This window comes from Perognathus longimembris, chromosome 7 (assembly GCF_023159225.1).
Source record: "Perognathus longimembris pacificus isolate PPM17 chromosome 7, ASM2315922v1, whole genome shotgun sequence".
NCBI classification, from domain to species: Eukaryota; Metazoa; Chordata; class Mammalia; order Rodentia; family Heteromyidae; genus Perognathus; species Perognathus longimembris.
This window is the reverse complement of record NC_063167.1, coordinates 12,796,833-12,823,616: the sequence shown is the minus strand read 5'-3', so window position 1 is coordinate 12,823,616 and position 26,784 is coordinate 12,796,833. Positions and strand designations below refer to the sequence as shown.

At 53.0% G+C, this 26,784-nt stretch overlaps 1 protein-coding gene and 1 long non-coding RNA gene across 5 annotated transcripts in view; one reads left to right on the top strand and one right to left on the bottom strand.

Moving 5' to 3' along the window:
• Nucleotides 1–26,784, bottom strand: part of Alpl (alkaline phosphatase, biomineralization associated) — a 52,207-nt gene that overhangs the window by 996 nt on the left and 24,427 nt on the right. For 3 of the 4 annotated variants that reach the window (XM_048350443.1, XM_048350444.1, XM_048350445.1), the window contains 10 exons: nt 12,866–13,034; nt 10,209–10,328; nt 9,846–9,961; nt 9,068–9,242; nt 8,319–8,494; nt 5,717–5,860; nt 4,441–4,510; nt 3,453–3,587; nt 1,234–1,425; nt 577–696 (listed from right to left, as the gene is read on the bottom strand). In XM_048350443.1, the coding sequence (XP_048206400.1) occupies nt 577–696; nt 1,234–1,425; nt 3,453–3,587; nt 4,441–4,510; nt 5,717–5,860; nt 8,319–8,494; nt 9,068–9,242; nt 9,846–9,961; nt 10,209–10,328; nt 12,866–12,926 (1,309 nt within the window). In that variant the 5' untranslated portion in view covers nt 12,927–13,034. Of the gene's footprint in view, nt 1–576; nt 697–1,233; nt 1,426–3,452; nt 3,588–4,440; nt 4,511–5,716; nt 5,861–8,318; nt 8,495–9,067; nt 9,243–9,845; nt 9,962–10,208; nt 10,329–12,865; nt 13,035–26,784 lie in introns of those variants that run through there. The other variant, XM_048350447.1, reaches the window with a different exon arrangement.
• On the top strand, nt 6–26,766 carry LOC125354687. The gene is made up of 3 exons (XR_007211529.1): nt 6–312; nt 4,109–4,112; nt 26,727–26,766. It is a non-coding gene; the product is annotated as an uncharacterized LOC125354687 (long non-coding RNA).

Genomic DNA, 26,784 nt, shown 5'->3' with positions numbered 1-26,784 from the left:
TCAGAAAAGCAACGTGGGTGAGAGCCGGACAGGACCCTGGTCCTGAAGGAGCAGTGTCTCCCTCCCACCTCGGCTGGCCTCAAGACCCTGGTTCCCAGAAGAGGAAACAGGCTCAGTGCTCACGGGAAGTGCTCAGCGCACAGGATTCCAACTCAAATCTGCCGGACACAGAAGGGTATACCCACAGCCCCTCATCTGGGATAGAGCCGATGGGAAGGGGGCCTTGTACTGCAGATGGGGACCCCCAGGGACTACTGGGCGACATGGAGAACAAGGGAATGCCTAACAATGTGGAATTGAAAGAACCAATGGGTTGGAATATTATAAAGCCAGCAAAATGAGGGTGATACTTCAAGTTCCTACACATGCCAAGCACTGAACTAAGGCCCTCGAGACGCGTTTCATCCTTCAGGTTAAAGTCCCCAGAAGGCACAACCCTTTCAGGGAGGATGCTAATGCTGAGAAAGGTGACAGTCACAGAGCTGCTTAATTACAGAAGCGGACTCAAATTGAGGTCGTGCTGACTGAAGTACGGGCCCTTAGTCTCCCATCCCTGGCTGTGTGTGGTAGCCTTACCATAGTCCACCATGGAGACGTTCTCTCGCTCGCCACCCACCACCTTGTAGCCAGGCCCGTTCCCATACAGGATGGCTGTGAAGGGCTTCTTGTCTGTGTCGCTCAGCATGGGGGCCAGGCCTGTGTAGGGAAGAGGCCCGGAGGCCAGGTTGGAGAACTGAAGGCAGTCTCATTCCCCAGATCACTGTCTGCTTTGGTAACCCCAAAGCTTCTCCCTGAGCCCCAAATCACCTCCATGAAGCTGACTTTCAAGCCTGATGCACTTTCAACCTCTGTCCTCCAGTTTTCTCTGTGCTCATACCCATACAACATCCATCCATCCATCCATCCATCCATCCATCCATCTGTCCGTCCATCCATATGTCCATCTCTATCCATCCACCCATCCAGGCATTCTGTCTATCCACATATCCATTCATCTATCTCTCCATGCATCTAGCCATCCATGCATGTATCCATCCTCGTCTCTTCTTCCTCAGTGCATCTCTCTGTCCTATCTTCTATAATCTGTCCATCTTCCCTGCCACTGCCCATCGACCCAGTTGTAGTCCATCCTGTGCTCTATACCCGCCATCCATTCCTTGACCCTGCTCTGTTCTCTGTTTCTACTGTAACACTGGCTTGTGGGTTCTCCCCCATCAATGGAGGCCCACCTACCAAAGATAGAGTTGCCCCTGGGGGTGTATCCGCCAAAGGTGAAGACATGAGAATGGTCAGCTGTGACCACGGTCAGCGTGTCCTCCAGAGACGTCAGGTCGCCTGCCCGCCCAATGGCCCGGTCCATCTCTACTGCCTCGTGCAGCGCCTGCTTGGCCTTGCCCTCATGGTGTCCGTGGTCGATCCTGCCTCCTTGAGACAGCAAGACAAAGACCTTGGGTGAGGGGGTCTGGGGGCTGGTCCACCCAGGATCCTGTCACTAGTGAGAGGGAAGGAAAAGGACTTTCACCAGAAACTGCCTGTCCAAGGACATCTTAGGCATTTTTATGTGCATGCATGCCGGTCCTAGGGCTTGAACTCAGGGCCTGGGTGCAGTCTCTGAGCTTCTTGGCTCAAGGCTAGCACTCTATCACTAGAGTCACAGCTCCACTTCTGGTTTTGGTGGTTGATTTGATAACAGTCTCACCGTCTTTCCTTCCCTGGCTGGCTTCCAATGACAACCCTAAGAGCTCAGCTAAGATTGCAGGTGTGAGCCACCAGCCTGGCAGCCTTAGGCATTTTTACATAACCATTCAGCAGGACAGGGGGAACTGTGGGAACACAGGCTCCGAGCCAGCATTGTGAAGCCAAAGTCTACTGCTGACCTGCGGCCTAAGAGCCGGGAGCTTTCAGCCTCCCTCCACTCCTAGAGTGCGCTCTCTCTCTCTCTCTCTCTCTCTCTCTCTCTCTCTCTCTCTCTCTCTCTCTCTCTCAGTAGCTGTGGAAGGAGTCACTAAGTCTTAAGGGAGGAAGGGAAGGGAAACACAGCCGAGTCCCTACTACGTGCTGGGTATAACAAATGGCAGAAGTGTATGGTTTGAATCAGCCCTGGTTTCAGATGGGGCAATGCAAGCCTGAATGTGGGGGTGATGTGCTCACAGGGGTTGAGTTCAGGGGGATTTATTCTACAGCCTTCAGGGTTTTTTGTTTTTGTTTATTTTGCCTGTCGTGGGCCTTGAACTCAGGGCCTGAGCGCTGTCCTAACTTTATCACTCAAGGCTAATGGCACTTCCAGTTTTCTGGAGGTTATTTGGAGATAAAAGTCTCACAGACTTTCCTGCCTGGGCTGGCTTCGAACTGCGATCCTCAGGCTTTAGTTTCCTGAGTTAGCTAGGATTCCACTGGGCCTAGCAGCTGGGAGGCCTGTGGACTTGGAGGGGTCCACCCTTCATCAGGAGGCTCCAAGGGTCGGGAGCCAGGCCCCCCCACACCGGCCTCAGCCTCACTGCCAGCGGCCTGGTGGGCTGGCAGGGCGGGCCTCCCTTTGTTGTGGCTCTGGAGGCTGGCCTGGTGGGCTGGCCTGGCCCTGCTCACAAAGAGGGCGCCTCCCGGGGGACCTGCGCCCTGGGACCACGGGTTCCTGGCGGTTCTTGGTCCTCCCAGGGAGGCTGAGAGTGCTGTGTTTGTGGGCAGCCCAGGCTTTGGCAGGAAAGCAGCTGGGCTGGGCTGGTGGCCACCGGCCACTGGAAGGTAGAGGGGGCCTGAGTGTGTATGCACATGTGTGGAGTGTGCGGAGCGTGCGTGTGCAAGCAGGCCCATGTGTCTGTCTGGGCAGATCTCAGCAGGATCACAGGGGGGACTGCAGAGGGGGAGAGGAAGAGTCAAGGGCTGTCAGAACTCCGGGAGGCCCCAGGACCTTTATCAGCTCCCCCATTTCCCTCAGCCAGCCGCTTGAGGGCCGGAAAGATGATAGCCATTGACATGGTGAGGACTTGTCCTTTGCCGGGTCCTCCCCCAAGTGCCCAAAGGAGGCTGGTTACGCCTCTAGGACAGGGACATTTTTTTTTTTTTGGTCTCATTTTTCAGAGCTGCCCAGAAGGTGGCACAGCCAGCGGGTGGCAGCATGGAGAAGGACAGGGAGTGAGCCTGACTCTGCCCTGGCGGCCGCAGCACAGGGAAACCCCCAGCGGAGGGAAAGCGCGTAGGAAGTTCCCAGGGCCCCGGCCTTCAGAGGCTCCTCACAGGGAAACACCGGCCTCCTCTGCCAGGAAACCTTCTTGGCCTGGCCTCCGACCATCTCCACACTCTCAGGCTGGGCTGGAGTTCCCCACTCCCACCCAGCACCCCTCTCCTTGGGTAGACAACCACAGCATCCCAGGGAAATGCCTCCCTTCACCCCCAGATGGGTAGTTCTCCTTGGGAATTCTGGAGGCTTCTCCTCCACAGGCTTGGGCCCCTACCTTCCACCAGCAGGAAGAAGCCTTTGGGGTTCTTCTTGAGGACACTGATGGCCACTTCAACCATCTCGGAGAGCGAGGGGTCAGTCATGTTGTTCCTATTCAGCTCATACTGCATGTCCCCAGGCTCAAAGAGACCTGCGCAGGACACAGGGAAGAAGGGGGTGTCTCGGGGAACACGGTACCCACACCTAGTGGGGAGCGGGGAGCCCGGTTAACAGAGGAGGAAACTGAGGCCACAAGGGGGCTCATTTTGTGTTCAACAGCTCTGAGATGATAAAATCCCTTTCTGCCTCAATGGGCCAGGCCCAGGACATAGTATCGTGGCCACAAGGCAGAGGACTCGGGCTTGGATTCAACATTGGACAGGGTAGCTGGAGTGTGTGCGTATTTCCAAATGTGGCAAGCTGGAAGGGTGCCCGGGCCTGTGCGGTGAAGCGTCAGAAACCAGGGGGTCATTGTCCCTCCTGCTTGCTGAGTTTTCTTTCTTGTGATCCATCCTTTGCCCACGTCACCAGGTGTGTGTGTGTGTGTGTGTGTGTGTGTGTGTGTGTGTGTGTGTGTATGTGTGTGTGTTGTCATTTCTGGTTCTAGATGTCCTTCCAGAACACTCTGTCCTGCCTGAGTACATGTGGCTGCTCCCACCTCCTGGGGAGAAGGGGGGTCAGCATCAGGATGGGCAGAGACAACCCAGATGGCTTCTGCCCTGATGGTACAGTAGCGCTATCTCCGAGTCCAGGCCCTCCCAGAACAAGAGCTGCTTCAGTCTCAGTGCTGTGGTGGCTTACTATAATAAGCCATTCCCCTCTCTGGGCCTCAGTTTCTCCCCAAGCTTAGTGGACCCCTATTTCTGCACAGCCAAAAGGTTTGGGCCTCATTCCATGGACCAGAGCCCCTTTCCAGCCCTCCCAGAGTCTCGAAACTGGGAGCAAAGACCCCCGAGGCTGGGGCTGGGTCATTCCCTCCATGGTGACCCACCCCTCCCACTTACCCAAGAGATAGTCCACGCTGTAGGGGTCAAGGGTCAGGAGGTCTGTGCGGTTCCAAATGTAACGGGCATGCTAGGAGGGAGGGCCTGCATCAGCAAGTGCGGGGGAACGTCCCAGCCCCCTCCCAGTGCCTGCCCTTTCACTCTCTTCTGTCATTTAATACCCAGCCCAGAGGCCCACTGTGCCTGACCTTAAGAAATGACAAGTCAACAGGCAATTATCATTTATAATTCAGGCTGAGGAGATTGGGAAAACCCAGGAGCCAGAGGGGAGGCCCAGGAGGCCTTGAGCCAAGAGAATAGTCTGGAGGGCTTCCTGGTGGAGGGGGAGGAAGCCAAGTAGAAGTTGATGGGCCTGGGTTGGGGAAAAAGCCCGACCTCCCTGAGGGAGGCAAAGAAGAGGCAGCAGCCCTTAAAGGTCTAAGGTTAGGCACAGGGGTGTGGCTGGGGAGAGCCTAAAGAAAGCAGAGCCCCAGCTCTGCAGGCACACCCCGCCTTGTGCTAGTACTGGGATTTGAACTCAGGGCTGAGGGGCCCTGTCCCTTCGCTTTCTCATTCAAGGCCGGGGCTCTACCACTGAAGCCACGACTTCACTTCTGGCTTTTTGCTGGTTCATCGGAGGCAAGAATCTCTTAGGATTGTCTGCCCAGGCTGGCTTCCAACCTCAACCCTCAGATCTCGGCCTCCCTAGTAGCTAGGATCACAGGTGTGAGCCACTGACACTGGGCTACAAACTGCTCTTGAAATGTGGGTTTCTAGGAACGTGGCACCCACGTGACAGGGGTTTCCTCCCTAACTTGGGAGTCTACAGGGAGCTTCGGGGCAAGAAGGATAAAGCTCTGTACCCCCTTGTTTCATCTGGAGAAACTGAGGCTGGAGGAGAGGTAGCTCCCTGACCTGGGTCCAGAAAGGGCCCTGCCTAGGAGGAGAAAGGGCGTGCAACCCCTCCCTCCCATGCCTCTGCTGACCCAGGGGGGCTGCTTCCCCTTCCCATGGCCCCCACTTCATTCCAGGCCCAGCCTCATCCCACAGAGCTTCCCCAGGGAGGAAGCCTGGAACCCTGAGAAACCCAACCCCAGAGTGACATCAAAGCCGCTGCCAGGCTCTCCCCACTGCCCTGGGCCCTGACCACAGTCATTTCCAGGCCCGGCTGCCCCAGGCCGGCCTGCAGAGTGGATTTAAAGGGCCAGAGGCCTCTTGAAGGCGTCAGAGCCCGGGAGCCGAACGCAATCTGCCCCCTGTGGGCCACCTCTGCAGACGCCCATCCCACATGGAGTACCTTGTTTTTAGGTTTGAAGCTCTTCCAAAGGTCCACGAGGTCCAGGCCATCCAGCCTCGTGCCCCTGGCCTTCTCGTCCACCTGATACTCCACGTCGGTTTTGTTCTTAGGGTACATGTACTTCCGGCCGCCCCCCATAATCACCTAAGGAGACAGAAGCCATTTCCCCAGGATCTCAAGGCATTCAGAAGCCCCAGTGGCCCTGGCTGGAGTGTCTGTGGGTGCCGGGGTCCCTGCAGGGCCCAACAATCCCCAGGAGCCAGGGAGACACAGTTTGCGACTTCTGAATGGCATGCCACTTGTCTCAATGGTCTCTCTGGAAGCTTCCGCTACAGAAGGCCATGGACGGTGCCCTCCCTGGTGCCAGGCGCTGAGCCCCAAAGGCATGAGATCATATTCAACCTCCTACCATGATTGCCAGGGAATCTGCTGGCGTTTTCCCAACAAAGAAATAGGTCCAGAGATGCATTCTTCCCCCCTGCCCCCCAGGCTACACGGCCAGTAAGTGGCAGAGGCAGGATTGGAACCCAGGGCTTCTCTAACTACAGCCTCTGAGTTGAGGATGGGTCTCCAGGAGGCTCCTGTCCCTGGGGGAGTGGCAGAGGGTGGTAAGGAGAGGCCCCGGCCAGGAGGGTGTCGCCAGACCATCGCTGGGCAAACACAGGCCGGCCTCCCATCTGTGTAGTTACCGCCAGGCTAATTTTACCTGCCATGGCTACCATGTGCAGGCAGACGGACGCGGGGCTGTTTGTTTTCCTTGGGAGGCCATGTTTGAAGTCTTGACTATTTTTAAAACAGGGGCCAAGAGCTTCCCAGCTGCTGCCACCCGCGGTGACCACCACACCGGTGTCCTGCTGTCACCGAGGGTGCCGGCCCGGGCTGCCGGGCCTGGCGGCCACCCGGGATCCACCATTGGCAGGCCTCTCCTCCACCGTCACTCCGTTCTCCACTCCAGCACCAGGTGGCGTCCAGGCTGGCCGTGCACACAAGCCAGGTGCCCGGGGTGGCACGAGGACCCAGAAAGGCTTTGAAGTTAGCCTTGGGTTCAAATCCTGCTTCTGCTATCCAAAATTTGTCACTCTGACTGCTCTCCTTCTCCTCCCCCCTCTCGTGCTAGTACTAGGACTTGAACTCAAGGCCTGGGCTCTGTCTCTTAGCTGTTTGTGCTCAGGGCTAGCCTTCCACTTGAGCGGTGGGTCCACTTCTGTTTATTTTTCTGGTTAATTGGAGCTAAGAGTTTCTCGGACTTTCTTGCTCCAGCTCACTTTGAACAGTAATTCTCAGATCTCAGCCTCCCGAGTAGCTAGGATTACAGGCATGAGCTACCAGGCACCTGGCTTGACTGGTTTCTTTATAAAATGGGAGCCAAAGCACCCGCCCCCTCCCCCAGCCTGTCAGGAGAGGAAAGGCAGCTGTCCAGGGTAGCCAGGGCTGGTGGGCAGGTGGCTTTCCTAGCAGGACAGTGAGATGGGTGAGTTCCAGGAGGCGAGGGCCACACACCCACCCTAAAGCCAGAAGCTCAGAAGACTCCAGGTCACAGGTCCCTGCCCCCACCCCCATCTCTGTTCCCACAGAATCTGACTCTTGGCATTTTCAGAGTGGAAAACGAAGCCCCCAATCTTCTCCATGGAGCCTCTCGATTGCCAGCCCCGGCAGACTTCACACGGGTTCATTAAACTCGCAAATAACAGACTTGCCGTTTGGGGCTTTGAGGTTTGGATTGATCTCTCTCTCTCTCTCTCTCTCTCTCTCTCTCTCTCTCTCTCTCTCTCTCTCACACACACACACACACACACACACACACACACACACACATACACACACAGACATTTTCACTCCATGTATAGCCTGAGGGGCTTTTGGGGGTAGTGGTGATGGAGGGGTGGATGGGGTTGGCAGAGAAAAAGAAGGAGGTGGGAAGAAAGGGGTCCCACATGGATCCTCTCATCTCACCTCCTGGCTCGTGCCCTTCCCCGCCTGTAGACCCCCCCTGACCTCCAGTCTCCTCTGGGCTCAGTTTTTCCTTAAGTGCTGTCTGTCCCCTCTCAGTGTCCCTACCCAAACTCTCTGAAGAGCCACCGTAATGAGCCCCATGCTGAGCAGTCCCGGCGGGGGTGGGGGGGAGGGGGGAGGGGTATGATCTCATGGGAGCAGCAGGTGGGGACCTGAGGCTGGGGGGGAGGGGTGGTGAACACCTGGGGGGTGGCTTTGTCCCTGACTTCTGCTAATTACACAGGTCAGAGCTTCATCCACCATCTGGAAACGGTAGCACAGGCTGGCAGATGGCCAAGTGGTGCCCACAGTCTGGCAGCGAGGGAAGATGGAGGATGAGGGGGCAGGTATTTCTTTGGTGGCAAGTGGAGACCGAGAAGAGGAGACCTGGGCTTGGGGCTATGTCTGAGTCTCATGGGACCCCGGTTCCAGGCTCAGGGAGTCCATGTCTCCTTGGCCTGCTCATCAGTACCCACAGTATGTGAGAAGCCACCCTGGGTGTGTGGGGAGCCTGGCCAGGCAGGGCCAGTCTGGACTCGAGGCCTCCGGTCCCCTCAGCAGTCTTCCCACCTTGCTCCTGCCCCCGCGCACACGCGCATGCGCCACTCACGGTGATGTCCTTGATGTTGTGCATGAGCTGGAAGGCGATGTCCTTGCAGCCCTGCCGCAGGGCCTCTGGGGGCATCTCATTGTCCGAGTACCAGTCCCGGTCGGCCGAGTGTGCATAGGCAGCGCTGGGGGTGGCGTGGTTTACTCGTGTGGTGGTCACGATGCCCACTGACTTCCCTGAGGGGTGGGACAGGAGAAGTGAGGGCCACCTGCCTGGGGGTGTCCCTGCCACCTGGCCCTCCCCTCCCTGCAGCAGGGGACAGCCCGCAGTTCTGCCATCAGCCTCCTCCTGTGCTCTATGCTCCCCAGGGTGGGCTGTGAGCACTTGGGCTGGAGTCCTTCCTTCTGTCACTGGATCTACTCCTGCTGGAAGATCTCCAGGTCTTTCCAAAGAGGGCTGGGGGGGGGGGGTGTCTGTCACCTGGCAACTGGCTTTGTCCCATGACTCTAAAGTCCCTGGAGTGCAGAGGGTCCTCTCCGTTCCCAAGAGGAAGAGGAAAAGGAAGGGGCAGCCATTTACCAGCCTCTCCTGGCTGGCTCTGGGCTGGATGCCTTTGCTCCCCCGCCCTCCCCCCCAAAAAACTACAGAGGCCACACCTTCCAGCCTGTTCTACAGCCAAGTGAACAGACCCAGGAGCGGAGCCAGGACCACCACAAGCAGGGAGCCATCGAGGCCCGGCTCCCCGCCCTCTCCTCCCGGCACAGGTGCGAAGGTGAACCCCTGGCCCACTGCAGGCCCCTGGCTCTCACCGGCATCCCTGGCCCAGCGCAGGATGGAGGTGACCTCGTTCCCCTGCGTGGTGTTGCACCGCCCGCGCTCCGTGGCCGCGCTCACCCCCACCGTGCCCTCGTTGGCTTTCACCCCACACAAGTAGGCGGTGGCGGTGCCCGCACTGTCAGGGACCTGGGCGTTGGTGTTGTAGGTCTGCAGGGAGGAGGGGAAGGAGGGAGGGTCAAGAGGGGGGACAGCCTTGGCCTCCATGTTGTCATTCCCACCACACAAGTGAGGGCTTTGAGGTTCATCAATGTCACCCAGCCCAGCTGCTTGCCACTCAAGAGGCTGAGATCTGAGAATCACAGTTCCAAGCCAGCCCAGGCAGCAAAGTCTGTGAGACTCTTATCCCCAGAACATTGGAATTAACCACCCAAAATGCTGGAAAGGGAACTGTGGCTCAAGAGGTGAGAGCACTCAGCTTTGACTGGAAAAATCTAAAGGACAGCACCCAGGCCGAGTTCAAGCTCCAGTCCTGGCGCACGCACGTGCGTGTGCACATACACGTGTACACACACACACACACAATTTCTAAATCCACAAGTTCTTTTCTTTTTCAGGACTCGAACTCAACCTCCCACCACTTTCTTCATTGGCTGGCGCTCGGTCAACTAAGCCATGCCTCCAACCCCTAAATTAGTGCGTTCAAATCTTCAAGTCTGCCCGCCTCATTCACAGTGGGGCCCCGGGGATGGGAGTTCTGCAGGCCTCTCGCCTTCCAGGAGGCCAGGCCGGGTGGCTGGGGGCTGGGCTCACCTTGGAGAGCGCCACGAAGGGAAACTTGTCCATCTCCAGCCGCGTCTCCTCCCCCGTCCTGTGGTGGAGCTGACCCTTTAGGATACGGGCGGCCGTCACCGTGGAGACGCCCATCCCTGCACAGGGCACAAGGAGCGGAAGTGAGGGGGTGGTGAGTGGGAGTTCAGGCACGAGGCTCCCCAGCCCTAGTTTTCTCTGGGCACATAGAGCACTCGTTTGGTGCCAGAGCAGGCATGCGCATGGCAGCAAATGGCTCTGTAAATGGCCCAGACCTCTTGGAGCTCACAGTCTGGACCCCATTTCTTAGCCTCAAGCCCAGCCTCCTCCACACACGGGGGGGGGTCCCCCTCACGCGGGCCTCACCATCTCCCAAGAACATGATGACATTCTTGGCCACATTGGTGTTGAGGTTTTGAAGCACCAGGGCATTTTTCAGGGTCTGCTGGGCTTGTTCTCGCCAGTAATTGGGGTCTTTCTCTTTCTCTGTACAGAGAGAAAGGCAACTATTTGAAGATTTACAGATACCCCAACAGCTCACTGCTGGGGGGTGGGGCGTCCAACTGGGAGGAGGGGGCTATCACCACCCCTCCACGTGGGCCAGGCAGATCTTCCAGACAAGCCTGTGGACCGTGGACATCTTCTGCTCAAGTTGTAGAATGAAGGTTCAGAGACAGCAAGTGACTCTGCGAAGGCCACACAGCACGGTAGACACTGGCACAGAGCTGGGCTTCCCTCCAGTGCCCATGCTTTGCTTTTACCCAGTCCAGAGGCGTTCCAGGACAGCGACTGCCAGCACAATCAGGAGAGTAATGTTTAACCCATTCACAGAACAAACGACGTCACCTGCAGGAGCCCCAAGATCTACGTAGCCGTCAATTATAAACTTTGCTCGGCTTGTTTATGAGGGTAAGGTCAGCGGGAACCTGGCTTCTTACTAAGAGGAAGGCTGGAAAACAAACCATGCCTTGGGTTTTTAATGCAGCTAGTTTAATATAAGAGCCAAGTACTGGTGGCTCACACTTGTAATCCTAGCTACTCAGGAAGCTGACATCTGAGGACTTCGGTTCAAAGCCAACCCAGGCAGGGAAGTCCATGAGACTCTTACCCCCAAGTTTGTTGTTGTTGTTGTTTTTTAAACTAGCCAGAAGCTGGAGGTAGAAGAATGGCAAGTGGTAGAGTGCTACCCTTGAATGAAAAAGCCAAGTGAGAGCAAGAGATTCTGAGCTCAAGCCCCAATAAAACAATAACAGCAACAACAAAAAAGCCCTCTGCTGTACTTTCTAATTACTTTAAAAAAGACAGCAACCTCAGTAAATAGCCCTCAGAATGACTATAACGACAGAAACACAACCTTGAATTGTTAAACAGCGGAAGTGTTCGTTTTTTCCTTTTTCATATTTTCCCGTTTTGTTTTTTAATGCTGGACCTGGGACTTGAACTCAGGGGCCTGGGGCACTGTCCTTGAGGTTTCATTTTGTTCTCAAGGCTGGTGCTCTACCATTTGCACCACAGCTCCACTTGCGGCTTTTGGTAACAGTTAACTTAAGAGTCTCAGATTTTCCTGCCCGGGCTGGCTTTCAACCACGATCCTCAGCTCTCAGCCTCCTAAGTAGCTAGGATTACAGGCGTGAGCCACAGGCTCCCAGCTCACCTTTTCCCTTTTTACCGCTCACTTTTCACCTGGTGGGGGGAGGTGAGGACCTGCACCTCGGGGTGACCTCGGATCCCCCAGGGTGCACATGGAAAGGCCTCATGGGACTGCAGAGCCTGGAGGCCAGCTGCTGGGGGGTGTGGCCTCGGCCCTGCCAAATGCTGGGTCAGAGTCCAGCCTGCCATGCCCCCTCCTCGGATGACATAGACTCTTTCCGCAAGTCCAGAGTTCCTGAGCACCCACACCCTCCCTGCTGACTCCGTGCCGGCCCAGGGGACCCCCACACTGGCCCCAAGGAGGAGGAAGGTCATCTCCACTGCACAGATGGAGAAACTGAGGCTCAGGGAGGGCGAGTGGGACTTCCAGATGCATGATGGTCGACCCCGCGGAGGAGGAGGAGGGCTGGATCAGCACGCATGCTGGGAAAGGTAACTCAAGCTAGGAGGAAGAGAGGGGAGGAGACCCCAGGATGCACAGTTGAAAAGGCAACTCAAAAGTAGGGGGGTGCTCGGGGCTGGGGACTAGAGCACACACAGGGGGAAGCCAGGCAACACCTCCTGGCTGAGCTGGGCCTCCGTGGGGAAGTGAACAAATAACCTAAGAACCGCAGACTAAGAAAGCAACAGATATAGCAGTCTAAAGTTAGTGACACCCACCGGCACTTGTGGCTCATGCCTGTAATCCCAGCTGCTCGGGAGGCTGAGATCTGAGGATCACATTTCCAAGCTAGACAGGACAGGACAGTCTATAAGACTAATCTCCATCAGAAAAAGCCAGAAGTTGGGCTGGGAATGTGGCTTAGTGGTAGAGTGCTTGGCTTGCATGCGTGAAGCCCTGGGTTCAATTCCTCAGTACCACATAAACAGAAAAAGCCAGAAGTGGCACTGTGGCTCAAGTAGTAGAGTGCTACCCTTGAGCAAAAGAAGCTCAGGGACAGTGCCCAGAGTCCGAGTTCAAGCCCCAGGACCGGCAATAACAACAACAAAAAGCCAGGAAGTGAAGCTGTGGCTCAAGTGGTAGCACGTTAGCCTTGAACATTTAAATAAAAGCTCCGGGATAGCACCCAGGCTGTGTTCAGTCCCCACAACTGGCATATATGTATAGACAAAGCTCCCAAACCCCTACCAAAACCGACTCCCATTGCAGAAACTACACACCACAAGCAGCGGGGACTCCGCACAGCAAGACTGAGAAGAAGGGACAGCCGTCAGTAGAGGTGCTGCGACACAGGGAATGCGTCCAGCCAGCACCAGCCTGCGCAGTCGGGCAGTTTCCAGCTCTGAAATCCTTTGGGTGGCTTCACCACCTTGAACACACACCACACCCTCACCCCAACACTCCCCTTCCCCAGGGCCCAGCCCAACCCTACCTGGCACTAGGGAGTTGGTAAGGCAGGTGCCAATGGCCAGTAGTAAAAATGGTGAAATCATGGCACACCCGCAGGCCTGCTTCCACTCTGGGTCCCAGGGAGTCAATGGACGTGGGTAGTAGGAGGTGAGCCAGCTGCCAGCAATCAGCCGTTAGCTGATGTTCCAATCCTAGACATCAGAAATGGAAGAAGAAAGTCATGTGGGTCGCAGCTCTGGAGTTGGCTTCTCCCGTCAGGTTATTGAACAAGCACTTATAGGTCCAGCCTGGGGATGAGTGGCCAGAGCTGGTGTGCGTGGGCCTGCTCACTGGGAACAAAATCACAGTTAAACAGAGACGCGTTCCATATGGCAAAGAAGTGTCTCCCCGTGTTGCAGGGGAGCGCCCACTTTAACCCACCCCAAGGAGACAGGGTCTCTGTGCAGGAATTTGTGCAGGAATTCCCAGCCATGGCTGAGTCACCAACTCGTGGACGGCGTGTTAGGTCAGCCCTGGGGCCAGCCCGGGCTCTGCCTGGAGCTCTGGAATCCTCCCTGAGAGGCTGTTCTGGAGCACTAGTCCTCAGCCTCTTCATTCAGATATGTCTTTGCTTCAGTATCTTCTAGAACTTGTCCTTTTCGGTAAGATCAAAAGTGCTGGGAGCTGATGGCTCATGCCTGTAACCCTGAGTGGCCTGTAGCCACTCAGGAAGCTGAGAGCTAACGATGGTGGTTTGAAGCCCTCCCAGACAGGAAAACCCATGAGATTTTTCTTTTAAATCTCTGATGAATCACCAAAAAGCTGGAAGTAGAGGTATGTTTCAAGTGGTAGAGCACCAACCAGGCTTCAGTGGAAAAAGCCAAATGAGAATGTGAGACCCTGAGTTGAGGTCAAATGCCAGTACTGGCTAAAGGAGAAAAAAAAATTTAAAAATAGGAGTTACTTATAAGGAAAGGTTGACTAGCCAAGGTAGGTGTGTGTGTGTGTGTGTGTGTGTGTGTGTGTGTATGTGTTGCTAGGGATTGAACCTAGGCCTCAAGCTAGGTAAGTGCTCTACCTGAGATATCACCTCAGCCCTACATCACATGGATTGACGGGCATTTCCCAGCTGACTAAGAATGTTGAACATCTTCTTGTGTGCTGATTCGTCATCTGTAAACCATCTTTGGTGCTGTATCTGTTCAAAGAGTCTGCCTATTCCCCCCTCTCCCCAGTGCTGAAGATTAAACACAAATATGCACACATGCCAGGCAAATGCGCTACCACTCAGCCTTGCCCCAGCCCACATTTTATAAACATCTTTATTTTTAGTGCACATTCATTCCTCCAAGGGGATTCACAACGGTATTTCAGACGTGCATATATTAGGTTTTGCTCAGAACAACCCTCTCTGTTGCTCTTTTCTTCCCTGCAGCACACCTTTATAATCCTTTTTAAAATATTATTTTCCTTTTGCAAAAAGACCAAAAGAAACACATCAAACATGAACTGTGGCTTTGGGTGGCAAGGCTGTGATTATTTCCCCTTTAAGAATGTTTTTGGGGAAAAATAAACTTTCCAACTTGCCTACAATGAGCATGTTAAGAATGTTTTTAAGGGCTGGGAAGGTGGCTTAGTGGTAGAGCGCTTGCCTTGCATGCATGACGCCCTGGGTTGGATTCCTCAGCACCACATACACAGAAAAAGCCAGAAGTGGTGCTCAAGTGGTAGAATGCTAGTCTTGAGCTAAAAGAAGCTCAGGGACAGTGCTCAGGCCCTGAGCTCAAGCCCAGGACTGGCAAAAAAAAAAAAAAAAAAGAAAGAAAAAAAGAAGAATGTTTTCAAATTGTGGTCATCCTGTATGTGGGTGTCACATGAGACTGGCACTGGCAGCCGGGACAGGAGCCTGAATGAGACGCGGAGGTGTGCAATTTTAACACAGCAAGAGTTCACTGGGAAATAACATGATTACTTCAACCAAGAAAAACCAAGACAAGAATGATGATTCTGTTTGTGGTAGAAGACGGAAATGATAGACACGGTCCCATTGGAAAGGTGTGGAGGTAGATAAAACAGTCCCACAACCACACATGGGGCTCTTGATTCAATCTGAGATGGGAGTCTGGGGGAGAGGGCGGGCAGAGGGGGCTGGGTGCTCCCTGCCTAGCATCTAACTGCTCAACTGAATTCTAGGCTGTCAGATGACTTACAAACTCTGTGTGTGTGTGTGTGTGTGTGTGTGTGTGCACGTGCACATGTGTGTGCTATCATGGGACTTGAACTCAGAGCCTTAGTACTGTCCCTTAACTTTTTCACTCAAGGCTGGCACTCTATCCTTGAACCACAGTTCTGCTTCTGGCTCTCTGGTGGTTCATTGAAGAGAAAGAGTCTCACATGCCTTTTCCGCCCAGGCTGTCTTTGAACCATAGATCCTCAGATCTCAGCCTCTGGTAGAGCTAGGATTACAGGTGTGAGTCACTAGCCCCCTGACCTGATTTCCAAATTTTGTATTCCACTTTCATTGCCAGATCATTCTACTAGAAATTCTAAAAGGCAGAAAAATTCATAAAATTGTTATAAAAATATCGATACAGGAAACGTGATTATTTTCAAAGTCAAAGCCATCTCTGCTCGGCAGCCTTTAAGACAGTTCTTTCCTGTTTTCAAATAACTCTTTCCTGGTCCTCCCCAGCTACACTACTGGGGACATCTCAGGCCAGAGACTTTGCCAGGCTTATCTGAACGAGATTGGCACCATAAATATTTACCTCAGCTGAAATATGACCCCAGTGTCTAGAGGAAACTCGGAGGAAGGGAAGAATTATCCCCCAATCTTTCCTGTGTGCACACTGAAGTCCAAGTGTTGAAGAGGCCGTGGAGCGACTGGGGGCTCATTCACCATTGATGGACCGGAGACCCCACAGCACCCGCCAAACCTGAGCATCACACATCCCATCCCCACAGAAAGCCCCATCGGCCCTCTTCCTCCTCTTCCCAGTGGCTGAGCTCAGGCAGCATGGCAGAGATGCTGTGGATTTTGGCCCCGGGGGCCCTGTATTGAGATGGGGTTGGCCTGGAGACAGGTGCCTTTTGTCTGCTGCCTCAGCCCGGGATAGAGGGGGTGGGGATATGAGAGGCCTTCAGAAGCCGAGCCCCCAGCCAGGCCCTGCCCCTCCATGCCAGCGAGCGGCCCCAGGGAAGGGACTCTGCAGGGGCCCAGCCTGGGGCTTCAGGGGCCTCGGCTGCCCACTGCCCTTCTCCAGCACTGTTTGGAATGGGGCCTCCGGATGTGAGCGAGCCCCCGTGGACCCCCCTTACTTCCCAGCCGGACCCTCTCTGCCAGGCTCACAGCTACGTGCCCTGGTTACTTATGGCCAGAGTGCAGAAGCGCTGGCAGGGCTCTGGCCCCAGGAGAGGGAGCGGCCAGCTCGGTGGGTGAGCAGATGGGGGCCCAGGCCTGGCCTCAAAAGCCAGGGCAAGGACTGAGGGGGAAAGATGGAGGACGCCGTCAGCGCCATGAGCCCCTGTCCCCAGCCCCGCTGAGTCCCCGCGGGCCTCTGTAGCTACAACCACGTGGGATTCCGACCACACTGAGCCCAAGGCTCATCTTCTCCTGGCCTGTTTCCCCACAAGGACAGAGACTTGAGGTGGGGTCATTCCAGGTACATCTCCTACCTGAGTGGCCTGGCCAGGCGGCAGGTAAAAAAGCACAGTAAGGCCAGGGCTATGGTGAACAGGAGGAGACTGCCGACCGCCGTGAGGACCATGTCCACGAGGGGCGACACGAGGGCCATCTTGGGGCGACGAGCTCTGGGGAGCAGCCACCACAGTCACCCCAGACAGAGATTCTAACTTCCCAGCCTTGGGTCACGACCATGACCTGGTTCTAATACTGGGTTAATCCTGTCAGATTAGACAAGGAGGGAAGAAGGGGGAGGGGCGACACGAGGCTCCCCTCCCCTGCCCCAGGGCTGCGCAGGAAGAGGGAGCACCAGGGGCTGGGTCATTCATTCATTCATTCATTCTTGCCCATCCCTGAGCATTCATGCAGCACCTGCTGTATACCTGACTCTGGTCTGTGCATCAAGAAGCAAAGTGTGCGGAACAGGACATACACTGTCTCCGTCCACCTGAAGACTAATGATCAGGAGACAAAGCACCTACTATGTGCCAGGGGTCATGGCAGTCACCTTGTGGGATAAAGGCTGAGATAGAGAAGCGTGGGGATCACAGGCAGCTCATCCTTAACAGCAGTGGCTGCCCCCTTCCTCCCAGCATTGGCAAGCCCAAGGCTGCACCACGTCCAATGCAGTGCTCAGCTAGGTGCTCGTATCTGCCCCCACCACCCCACCCCTACCCCGCCATGTACAACTGAGAAAACAACAGCTCAGAGGTGCAGTCAGAATTTGAACCCTGGCCTGAAAACTGAAGTGGATGAGCCAGGGCCTCTCTGTTCCTAAAGCTGCCCCTCCCAGCATCTTCAGAACCCTGGCTCGGCGGTCACCGCGGCTCAGGTCACCGACACAGCCGATGGATGCTGCCACGCCCGAGCTCCACAGCACAGCACCCAGGAGGTGGGGGTGGGGGGGAGATGCCTGGCCCCTTGGGTGTCCTGGGAGGCCCCTGGCCCCAGAGGGCCACCACAGCCACTGTGCTAATGGCAGACAGGCCCTACCTCCACAAAATCCTTGCTTTCTCCACGCTCCCTAGGCCCAAGCCCCACCCAGTCCTCACAGACAGACAGGTGGGGCCATGGCTCCCAGGGCGTCCCTCAGGTCTGGTTCTGGCCAGGTGCGTGCCTCATCCCCACACCTCGGACACTGTCTCACAACCCCTCTAACTCCCGCCTCCAGTTCAAGAGCAAGTGTCGGACACTGCGCTCAACACACAACCACAGACCCTGCCTCTCCCTCCCCATCCCTCCTGGCCAAGCTGATACTTCACCCATTGCCCAGGCAGGGAAACTGAGGCCCATCAAACAGCAAGGACTTGATCCCAAGTGAGGCACTCAACAGGGATGGTGTGCCTCCTCACAGCTCTGCGTCTGGTGATAACCAGGCCCAGGGGTGTCAGCCAGGAGTGAGGTCGGGGACCCAGGTCTCCCCTGTCCGCTGAGCCCTGCAGCCTCTGCCCCGAGCTGCTGGAGAAGTGGCTCCCTGGGTTGGGGCTGAGGTGGGACCCTGGGCTCTGGTAACACAGCAGCTGCCTGGGGAGGGAACTCTGCCCTGGGATGTTACAGCTGCTGGCTTTCAAGGAGGGGAGGGGACATGTGTCTCATCAGGCCTTGTTGGCCAGGACTTCGTTTATTCCTTCGGTGGCTAAAGCTGTGTACAGCTGCCATGAAGCAGCCTCTGGGTGGAGGGCCCTGTGAGGAATGTGTGCTGGTGAGAGTGGGCTGCAGGTCAGATGCAAGGAGGGACTTCCTCAGAGAATCGTGGGCCAGGTGCCAGGGATGGAGGAAGGCCTCAGGCCTCTAGGCGCTGATGCACCCACGGGGCAGGAAGCAGACGTGGGAGGCCCTGGGGGCTCAAAGCCAAGCTGCTGTCCTTGGGGTGCCGAGGAAGCTCCAGCTGTCCCCGGCACCCGAGCCTCAGGCTCCTGCACGCTGCACTCTGCTCCAGAACGTTCTCCACCATCCACCCCAGGAACCTTCCCCAGCCCCCGTTTGGCTCTGCCTGTTAGGCTGCTCTGCACCCCAGCCCAGCCAGCCAAGTCCTCCACGAGGCCCGGGAGCCGCCTGCAGCTGGCAGAGCCTGGGGCCCAGGGCGGGTGGCAAGCAAGGGAATTCTGGTGGGTGGAAAGCTGGCCAGCCAGGCCTGCAGCGGGCGGTGGAAGAGGCAGCCGGACAGCATTGAAAGCAAGCTCCGGGGCCAGCGGCCTGGGGCAGGCCCTGCCTTTGCCCTTCGCTGGCCGGGCAGCTGAGGGCGAGCAAAGGGGCCTCACTCCTCTGCCTCCCAGAGGCCCGCGCTGGCCTGTGGGGGGGGGGGGGGGGGCCCACCTGGGCTGGGCAGAGCGGAGGGAGGCCTGGAGCTGTGGCTGCAGGGGGGGCAGAGGATGGCAGGTGAGGGCACACCTCATCTCTCCACTCAGCCAAGCCTCTTTTGCACACGCCCCTTCCCACACACACCTGCTCACCTGGAGGTCCACGGGCTTTTCCAACGCCAAGATTATAGAAACCACTTCTCACCTGGCTGCTGAACAGCTGCGGGCCCCCAGGGCTCCTGAAGACCATGCACTCACATGCACGCACACGCACACATGCACGCACACGCACACATGCATGCAGATATTCACACGAGTGATTCCTTCTTTCCCTCTTACACAGGGATCCAGGGCATCCAGGACAACCTCAGCAGAGAGGTTCCCAGGAGGAACCTTCTGGAAGGGTGGTAGGACTGAGTCAGCAATAGAGGAGGCTCAGTTAAGATGAGGGTCAGAGGCCGGGAGGCGGGTGGCGCAGGCCTTGAAGGCCAGGGAAGAAGGTGGCGGGTGGCAGAGCTTGGGGGGACGGGGCAGCTGAGCCGGGGGGATGGGGCAGCTGACCCGGGGGGATGGGACAGCCGAGCACAGGGGGATGGGGCGGCAGAGCTTGGGGGGGTGGGGCGGCGGAGCTGGGGGGGACAGGGCGACGGAGCTTGGGGGGGACGGGGTGGGCAGAGCTTGGGGGGGACAGGGCGGCGGAGCTCGGAGGGACAGAGCAGCAGAGCTGGGGGGAACGGGGTGGCAGAGCTCGGGGGGGAGGGGGAGGCCCGGGGTGCCTGGCGGAGGCCTGGCACATGGATTCTGCCAGCCGGTGGAGATGGCTCGTGTGCCCAGGCCACTGTGCTCCGGGTGAAGCCGGGAAGCGGAGCAGAGGTGGTGGGAAGGGGACACGCCGCAGGCGTGCACACACATTCCGTGTGTCCCCGAGGTGGCCGCCCGGCCTCCTGTCCCAGTACTCTACTGGCACCTGTGCCACAAGGGACCCCTCTGCTACCAGAAGACATGACATCTCATCCTTGCCTTCATCACCAACGTCAGGAAAAGGCAGCACAGAGAGGGTATCTAACCTTCCAGGGTCACACAGCACCTCAGAGGCCTAAGGATTTGCACCGCAGCAGAAGCACAGGCAATCAGGCATAGTGTAGATATAGATGCTCTGAAATCCAATACACGAGTGATTTGTGTCAACTAAAGAGAACACCTACCTGAGATTATTCTAGAAAAAAAGAATCTCCCCCATGCTTTCTCACTGCCTTACCTATAATAACAGCCCACTCCTTCGTAGCTCACCCTTTCTATGTGTCAAGTGGTCACTCAGAAAGTTTTGCCTCCATTTTTGTGGTCGGTTGTGGGGCTTGAACTCAGGGCCTAGGCACAGTCCCTGAGCTCTTTTGCTCAAGACTAGCACTCTATCAGTTTGAGCCACAGCACCACTTCCAGTTTTTGAGTGGTTAATAGGAGATAAGAGTCTCATGGGGCCTTTTCTGCCCAGGCTGGCTTTGAACCTCGATCCTTCGATCTCAGCCTCCTGAGTAGCTAGGATGACAGGTATGAGCCTCTGGCACATGTCTACTTTTGCCTCTACTAATGTGTATCTACTTCCTCCACAATAGCCTACAAAATCAGCACTATTTTTATCCTCCTTTTATAGAGGGTAAAGCAAAAGCACAGAGAGGTTAAGTGGCTTGCCCAAGATCTCACAGCAAGTATGTTAACAGTTACCATTATTATTCCATCTTGCTTGTGGACGGTTCTTCCTCTCAGGGCCCAGTGTAAACCCCCAAAGCAGCAAGCCAGACCAGAAGTGAACCACCAGGCACTGCTTCTCAGGAGCACAGGGAGGAGATCAGGCAACAGCCAGTGACTCACTGAATCCGCTCCTTCGCCATCTGCATCTCAGCCCCTGGGAGAGGAGGAGGGCTCCCCTTGTCTTTGCTTTACCCAAGAGAGGTGAGGCCATGCCAGAGGCAGCCTGGGTCCAGCCCAGGATCTTTGCACACCACCTGGGGCCACAGGGACTTGCAGCGGGGGGGGGGGGGGGAGCCTCTCCCACAATTCCCTGCAGGCACTGTCCACCTAGACGTTATAGTGAGTACCAAGGGCACCACACGCAGCGCGAGGATGGGCCATGTGCTGGCAGTTGAATGACTCCTAGATCAGAGGATCCTCATCTCTACTGTGCCTGGCCCTGTGCCGAGGCGGCAGGTGCCGGGCCTGTCCCAGTCCTTCAGCCCAGGGAACACCAGTGCCAATTCACACATCTCCCGCCTTTACTCAAAAGGCCCATGAGGTCACCACGGGAGGACCACAAAGAGACAGAGGGCTGAAGTGACTTCCCCAAGGTGATCAAAGGTGAGCAGAGCCAACTGGGCACCCATGGCTCACGTCTCTTAATCCCAGCAACTCTGGAGACTGAGATCTGAGGACTGGTTTGAAGACAGCCTGGAAAAGTCTATGAGACGCTTACTCCCAATTAACCGACAAAAAGCCAGACATGAAGCTGTGGCTCAAGTGATAGAGCACCAGTTTGGAGCGAAAAAGCAAAAAAGCTGAAAGAGCATGAGGTCTGAAGTTCCAGCCCTGGGACTAGCACAAAGCAAAAATAAATAAAACGATGGGCAGAATCAAAGAAATCATCACCATGAGGTTGCTACAGGACTTGGTGGGACTTCAAACGCAGGGGAACAATGACTGTCCAGCCCAAATCCTCCCCCTGCTGCCAGGCACTGCGTCCAAATGAGCCCCAACAGCCTGCCCACACCCCTCCAACCACACAATACAATCAAGGACACCCAATCAAACTCCAATAAACCACTGGTGCCTCTCCACGGGAGGACTCCCAGGGCCAGCGCCTAGCCAGCTCCTCAGCCGGCTGATGCATTCTCATGTAGGCATCACCTGCACAATGGCCTGCAGGGACCCAGTGATCAGCACCCATCACCACTAAACTTAGTACCTAAACTGAACGGCCTCAACAAACCTGAACCCAGATGCACAAATCACAGTGGAAGATCGCAAAATTCATGAACAATCAAGATAACATGCCACTGTCAAACACCAGCAATGGCTCGGGAAGACTTTAGTGAGAGTGAGGAAGATGAGAGGAAGTACTAAAGAATCATTTTTAAAAATGGTGAGAGAATTGGCCAAAGAAATAAAAGGGCAGACCCAGGGACAACTAGAAGAATACAAAGAAGAAATGATGAAGAAAAGGCAAACTTTAAATACGTCAGTGAAGGAAATGAAAGATGATATTAATAAGGAGATAGGACACCATGGTCTTCAATAAAGACCATGAGAAAGGACATCAACAAAGAGCATGGAAGTATGAGGAGCTCCATCTCCCCATTCCAAAGCACAGCTGGAAGTGCAGACAGTAGAACAAAAGAAGGTGAAAACGGTATCAGGAGTTCAAGAGAAAGCAGAGGAATTAGAACAAAAAGTCAAAGTCACGGAAAGAGACACTCAAAGGACATTCAAGAACTATCAAATTCAGCCAAAAGGTCAAATCTACACATAACTGGGATAGACGAGGGAGAAGAATTCAAAACTAAAGGCACTGAGAGCCTGTTCAACAAAATAATAATAGAGGGGCTGGAAATATAGCTTACTGGTAGAGTGCTTGCCTCATATACATGAAGCCCTGGGTTCAATCCCTCAGCACCACTTATATAGAAAAGGCCAGAAGTGGCACTGTGTCTCAAGTGGTAGAGTGCTAGCCTTGAGCAAAATAAAGCCAGGGATAGTGCTTAGACCCTGAGTTCAAGAACTGGGGGGAAAAAAAATAGAAATCTTTCCTAGTCTCAAGAGAGAAATAAAAAATGTCACCCACCTGACAGAGGCATATAAAACTCCTAGCAGACAGGATAAGAGAAGAAATATTCCTAGAGATATTGTTGTGAAAATTCTGAACTCAAAAAACTAAGAACTAGCTGGGGGCCAGTGGCTCATGCCTGTATTCCTAGCCACTCAGGAGGCTGAGATCTGAGGATCAAGGTTTGAAGCCAGCCTGGGCAGGAAAGTCCATGAGACTCTTATATCCAATAAACTACTCAGAAAAAGCTAGAAGTGGTGCTGTGGCTCAAGTGGTAGAACCTTGAGTACAAAGATGCTCAGGGACAACACCCAGGCCCTGAGTTCAAGCCCCAGCACTGGAAAACAAACAAACAAGGAAATAATTTTAAAGGCAGCAAAATCAAAGAGGGCACTTTATTACAATGGGAAGAAGATTAGGATAATTGAACTTTTTTTTTTTTTTTTTTTTTGGTCAGTCCGGGGACTTGCACTCAGGGCCTGAGCACTGTCCCTGGCTTCCTTTTGCTCAAGGCTAGCACTCTGCCACTTGAGCCACAGTGCTACTTCTGGCCATTTTCTATATATATGGTGCCGGGGAATCAAACCCAGGGCTTCATGTATATGAGGCAAGCACTCTTGCCACTAGGCCATATCTCCAGCCCCATAATTGAACATTTCTCCACACAAACTGAATGCACAGAGAGCCTGGAGTAGTATAATTCAAGCTCGGGAGGAACAACTGCCAGCCTAAATTTACTAGTATGCTCGGTGAAGCAATCCTTCACAATTGATGGAGAAACTAAAACCTTCCAGGACAAACAGAAACAAAAGGAATTCATGAACATGAATCCAGCATTACAACGGATACTAAAGGGAATCACACTATCTGAAGAAGATAATCAAATGCAAGAAAACACAGCATTGAATAAAAATCACTAGAAGACTAGATTAGTAATACAAGAAGAGGAAAGAAGGAAGATCGGGGGAAAAAAGACGTATTTCATCACAGTAATAGTAACCATCAGTGGCTCAATTACCCAGTCGAAAGATGTAGAGCAGCAGATGGGATCAAAAAAAACCAAGATCTAACCATTTGCTGTCTCCAAGAAACATATCTCACAATCAAAGGTAAACACAAATGCTTTCTGCAAGAAGGCAGGAGCCACCATACTGTTATCTGATAAAGACTTTCACTTTAAAATCGCCAAGAAGAGACAAAGAAGGAAATGACATATCAATAAATGGAATCCACTGAGAGGAAATTACAATGGTCAATATATAGGCACCAAACAAAAGAGCACCTAAATACTTTAAACAAGCATTCTGAGATGTACAGAACCTGACAGACTGCAATACATTAATAATGGGAGACTTTAACATTCCACTCTTGCCAAAGGGCAGGCCAACCAAAGATCAGCAAAGAAGCCTCTGCATTGACACCATGACCTAAATGGACTTCATAGACCTCTACAGAGTATTTCACCCAACAACCACATGATTCACATTCTTCTCAGAAGACCATGGAACCTTCTCCAAAACCGATCCTATGATCCTATCCTAGGACACTTAACAAGCCTGAGAAAACACGAAAGGATTGAGGTAACTCCTTACATCCTATCAGGTCACAGTGGAATTAAACTAGATTTCAAATGATATTACAGAAATCAAAGACACGAAGACTGAACAACACACTGCTGAAGAGCAGAAGAAATAAAAGAAGAAATCAGAAAGTGCCTACAATTAAATGAAAATGAAAACACATTGTATTGGAATCTGTGGGATACAGCAAAAAGCAGCATTGATAGGAAAGATCATAGCTTTAAGCTCATACCTAAAGGAAACAGAAACAGCTCAAGTAAATAACCTGATGATGCAATTAAACCTCCCAGGAAAAAAAGGAACAGACCAAACCTAAAACTACTAGATGGAGAGAGATAGTAAAGATTAGAGCAAAAAGCAATGAATTAGAGACTTAAAAACCATCCACATAATGAACCAAACAAAAAGCTGGTTCTTTGAAAAAAAAAAGTAATAAAATTGACAGACCCTTAGCTAAGTTGAGAAAAAACAAAGGGAAGAGACTCAAATTAGAACAAAAAGGAATTCTAAAAGGTTATGAGGGGCTACTTTCAAAACCTATACTCAGATGAGATGGAAAATCTAGCAGAAATGGATAAATTCCTAGAGACATGAGCTGCCTATGCTGAAACAAGAAGTTATAAACCACTTGACTAGACCCATAAGACGCTATGAGATTAAGAAAGAAATAGTCTTCGAGCAAGGAAGAGTCAAGGTCCTGATAGATTCTTGGCTGAATTCTGCAGGACCTTTAAAGACAAACTAACACCAATACTTTTCAAACATTTCCATGAAAGAGAAACAGAAGGATGACTACCAAACACATTCTACGAAGCCAGCATTGAATGCATCCCCAAACCAGGTAGGGACCCACAACAACAAAAGAGAACTATAGACTAACCTCTCTGATGAACATAGATGCAAAGCTCCTCAATAAAATCCTTGCCAACAGAGTTCAACAAGTAATAAAATTTTATATATATATATATATATATATATATATATATATATATATATATATGTATGTATGTATGTATTATGAACAAGTGAGCTTTATCCCAGGGATGCCAACACTGGTTTAGTATACAAAAATCAATTAACATAACACACCACATTAACAGAGCCAAAGACAAGAATCACATATGATCATCTCACTAGATACAGAAAAAGCTTCAGACACAATCCAACATCCATTCATGTTAAAAGCTCTGGAGAAGCTAGGAATAGAAGATATGTACCGCAACACAATAAAGGCTATGTATGACAGACCAACAGCCAACATTATACCAAATGGTGCAAAACTAAAACCATTTCATCTGAAATCGGAAACAAGGCAAATGATGTCCATTCTCTATACTCATTTTTAATGTAATTCTGGAACTCCTTGCCAGAGAAATAAGGCAAGAAAAGACATAAAAGGGATCCATAGATAGCAAGAAAAAGTCAAATTATCTCTATTTGCACATGACTTGATCTTATATCTAAAGGACCCCAAATACTCCATCTCTAAGCTCCCACAGCTGATCAATAACTTTGGAAAATTAGGATACAAAATCATCAGGCTGCCTGTATACCAATAATGTTCAAGCAGAGAGGGAAATCAGAAAAATAATTCTCTTTGCAACGGCCTCAAAAGCTAAAATATTTAGGAATAAATGTAACCAAGAAAGGAAAAACCCTCTACAGTGAAACCTGTAAAAATCTGCAGAAAGAAGTAAAAGGTGACACCAGGCAACAGAAAGACCTCCCATGTTAATGGATAGGTAGAATTGATATTGTGAAAATGGCCATACTTCCAAAGGCAATATACAAATTTAACATAATCCCCAATGACGTTCATAAATAAAAAAGACAATTTGAAAATTCATTTGGAACAACACAAGACCTGGAATAACCACAGCAATTCTAGGAGGGGAAGGCACTGCTGGTGGTATCACAATCCCAGACCTCAAGCTCTGCTACAAAGCTATAATAACAAAAGCAGTGTGGTACTGCACAAAAACAGATCGATGGAACAGACTAGAAGACCCAGAAATAAAGCCATATATCTACACTTACCTCACATTTGAGAAATGAGCCCAAAATATATGGTGGAAAAAAGATAGCCTCTTCAATTATTTTTGATGTTGGGAATACTGGACATCCATATGTAGAAACTAGTATCAACCCAAAGTGGATGGAAGACTTCAACATCAGACCTGAATCTTTGAAACTACTTCAAGATGGAGTAGGGGAAACGTTATCCCTTATAGGCCTAGGCAGGAACTTTTGGAAGAGTCCCAGGCCCCCGCAAATAAGAGACTTGATAAATGGTATTACGTCATATTAAAAAGTTTCTGCACAGTAAAGGGCATAGTTATGAAACCAGGAAGGGAGCCAACAGACTGGGAGAAAAATCTTTACCAGCAACACAACTGACAAAGGACTAACACCCAAAATATACAAAGAGCTCAAGAAAGTAACCCCTCCCCAAGCCAATAAATCAGTCACTAAATGGGCAAGGGAGCTATGGGAGAGACTTCTCAGAAGCAGAGGTAAGAATGGCAAAGAGGGCTGGGGATATGGCCTAGTGGCAAGAGAGCTTGCCTCGTATACATGAGGCCCTGG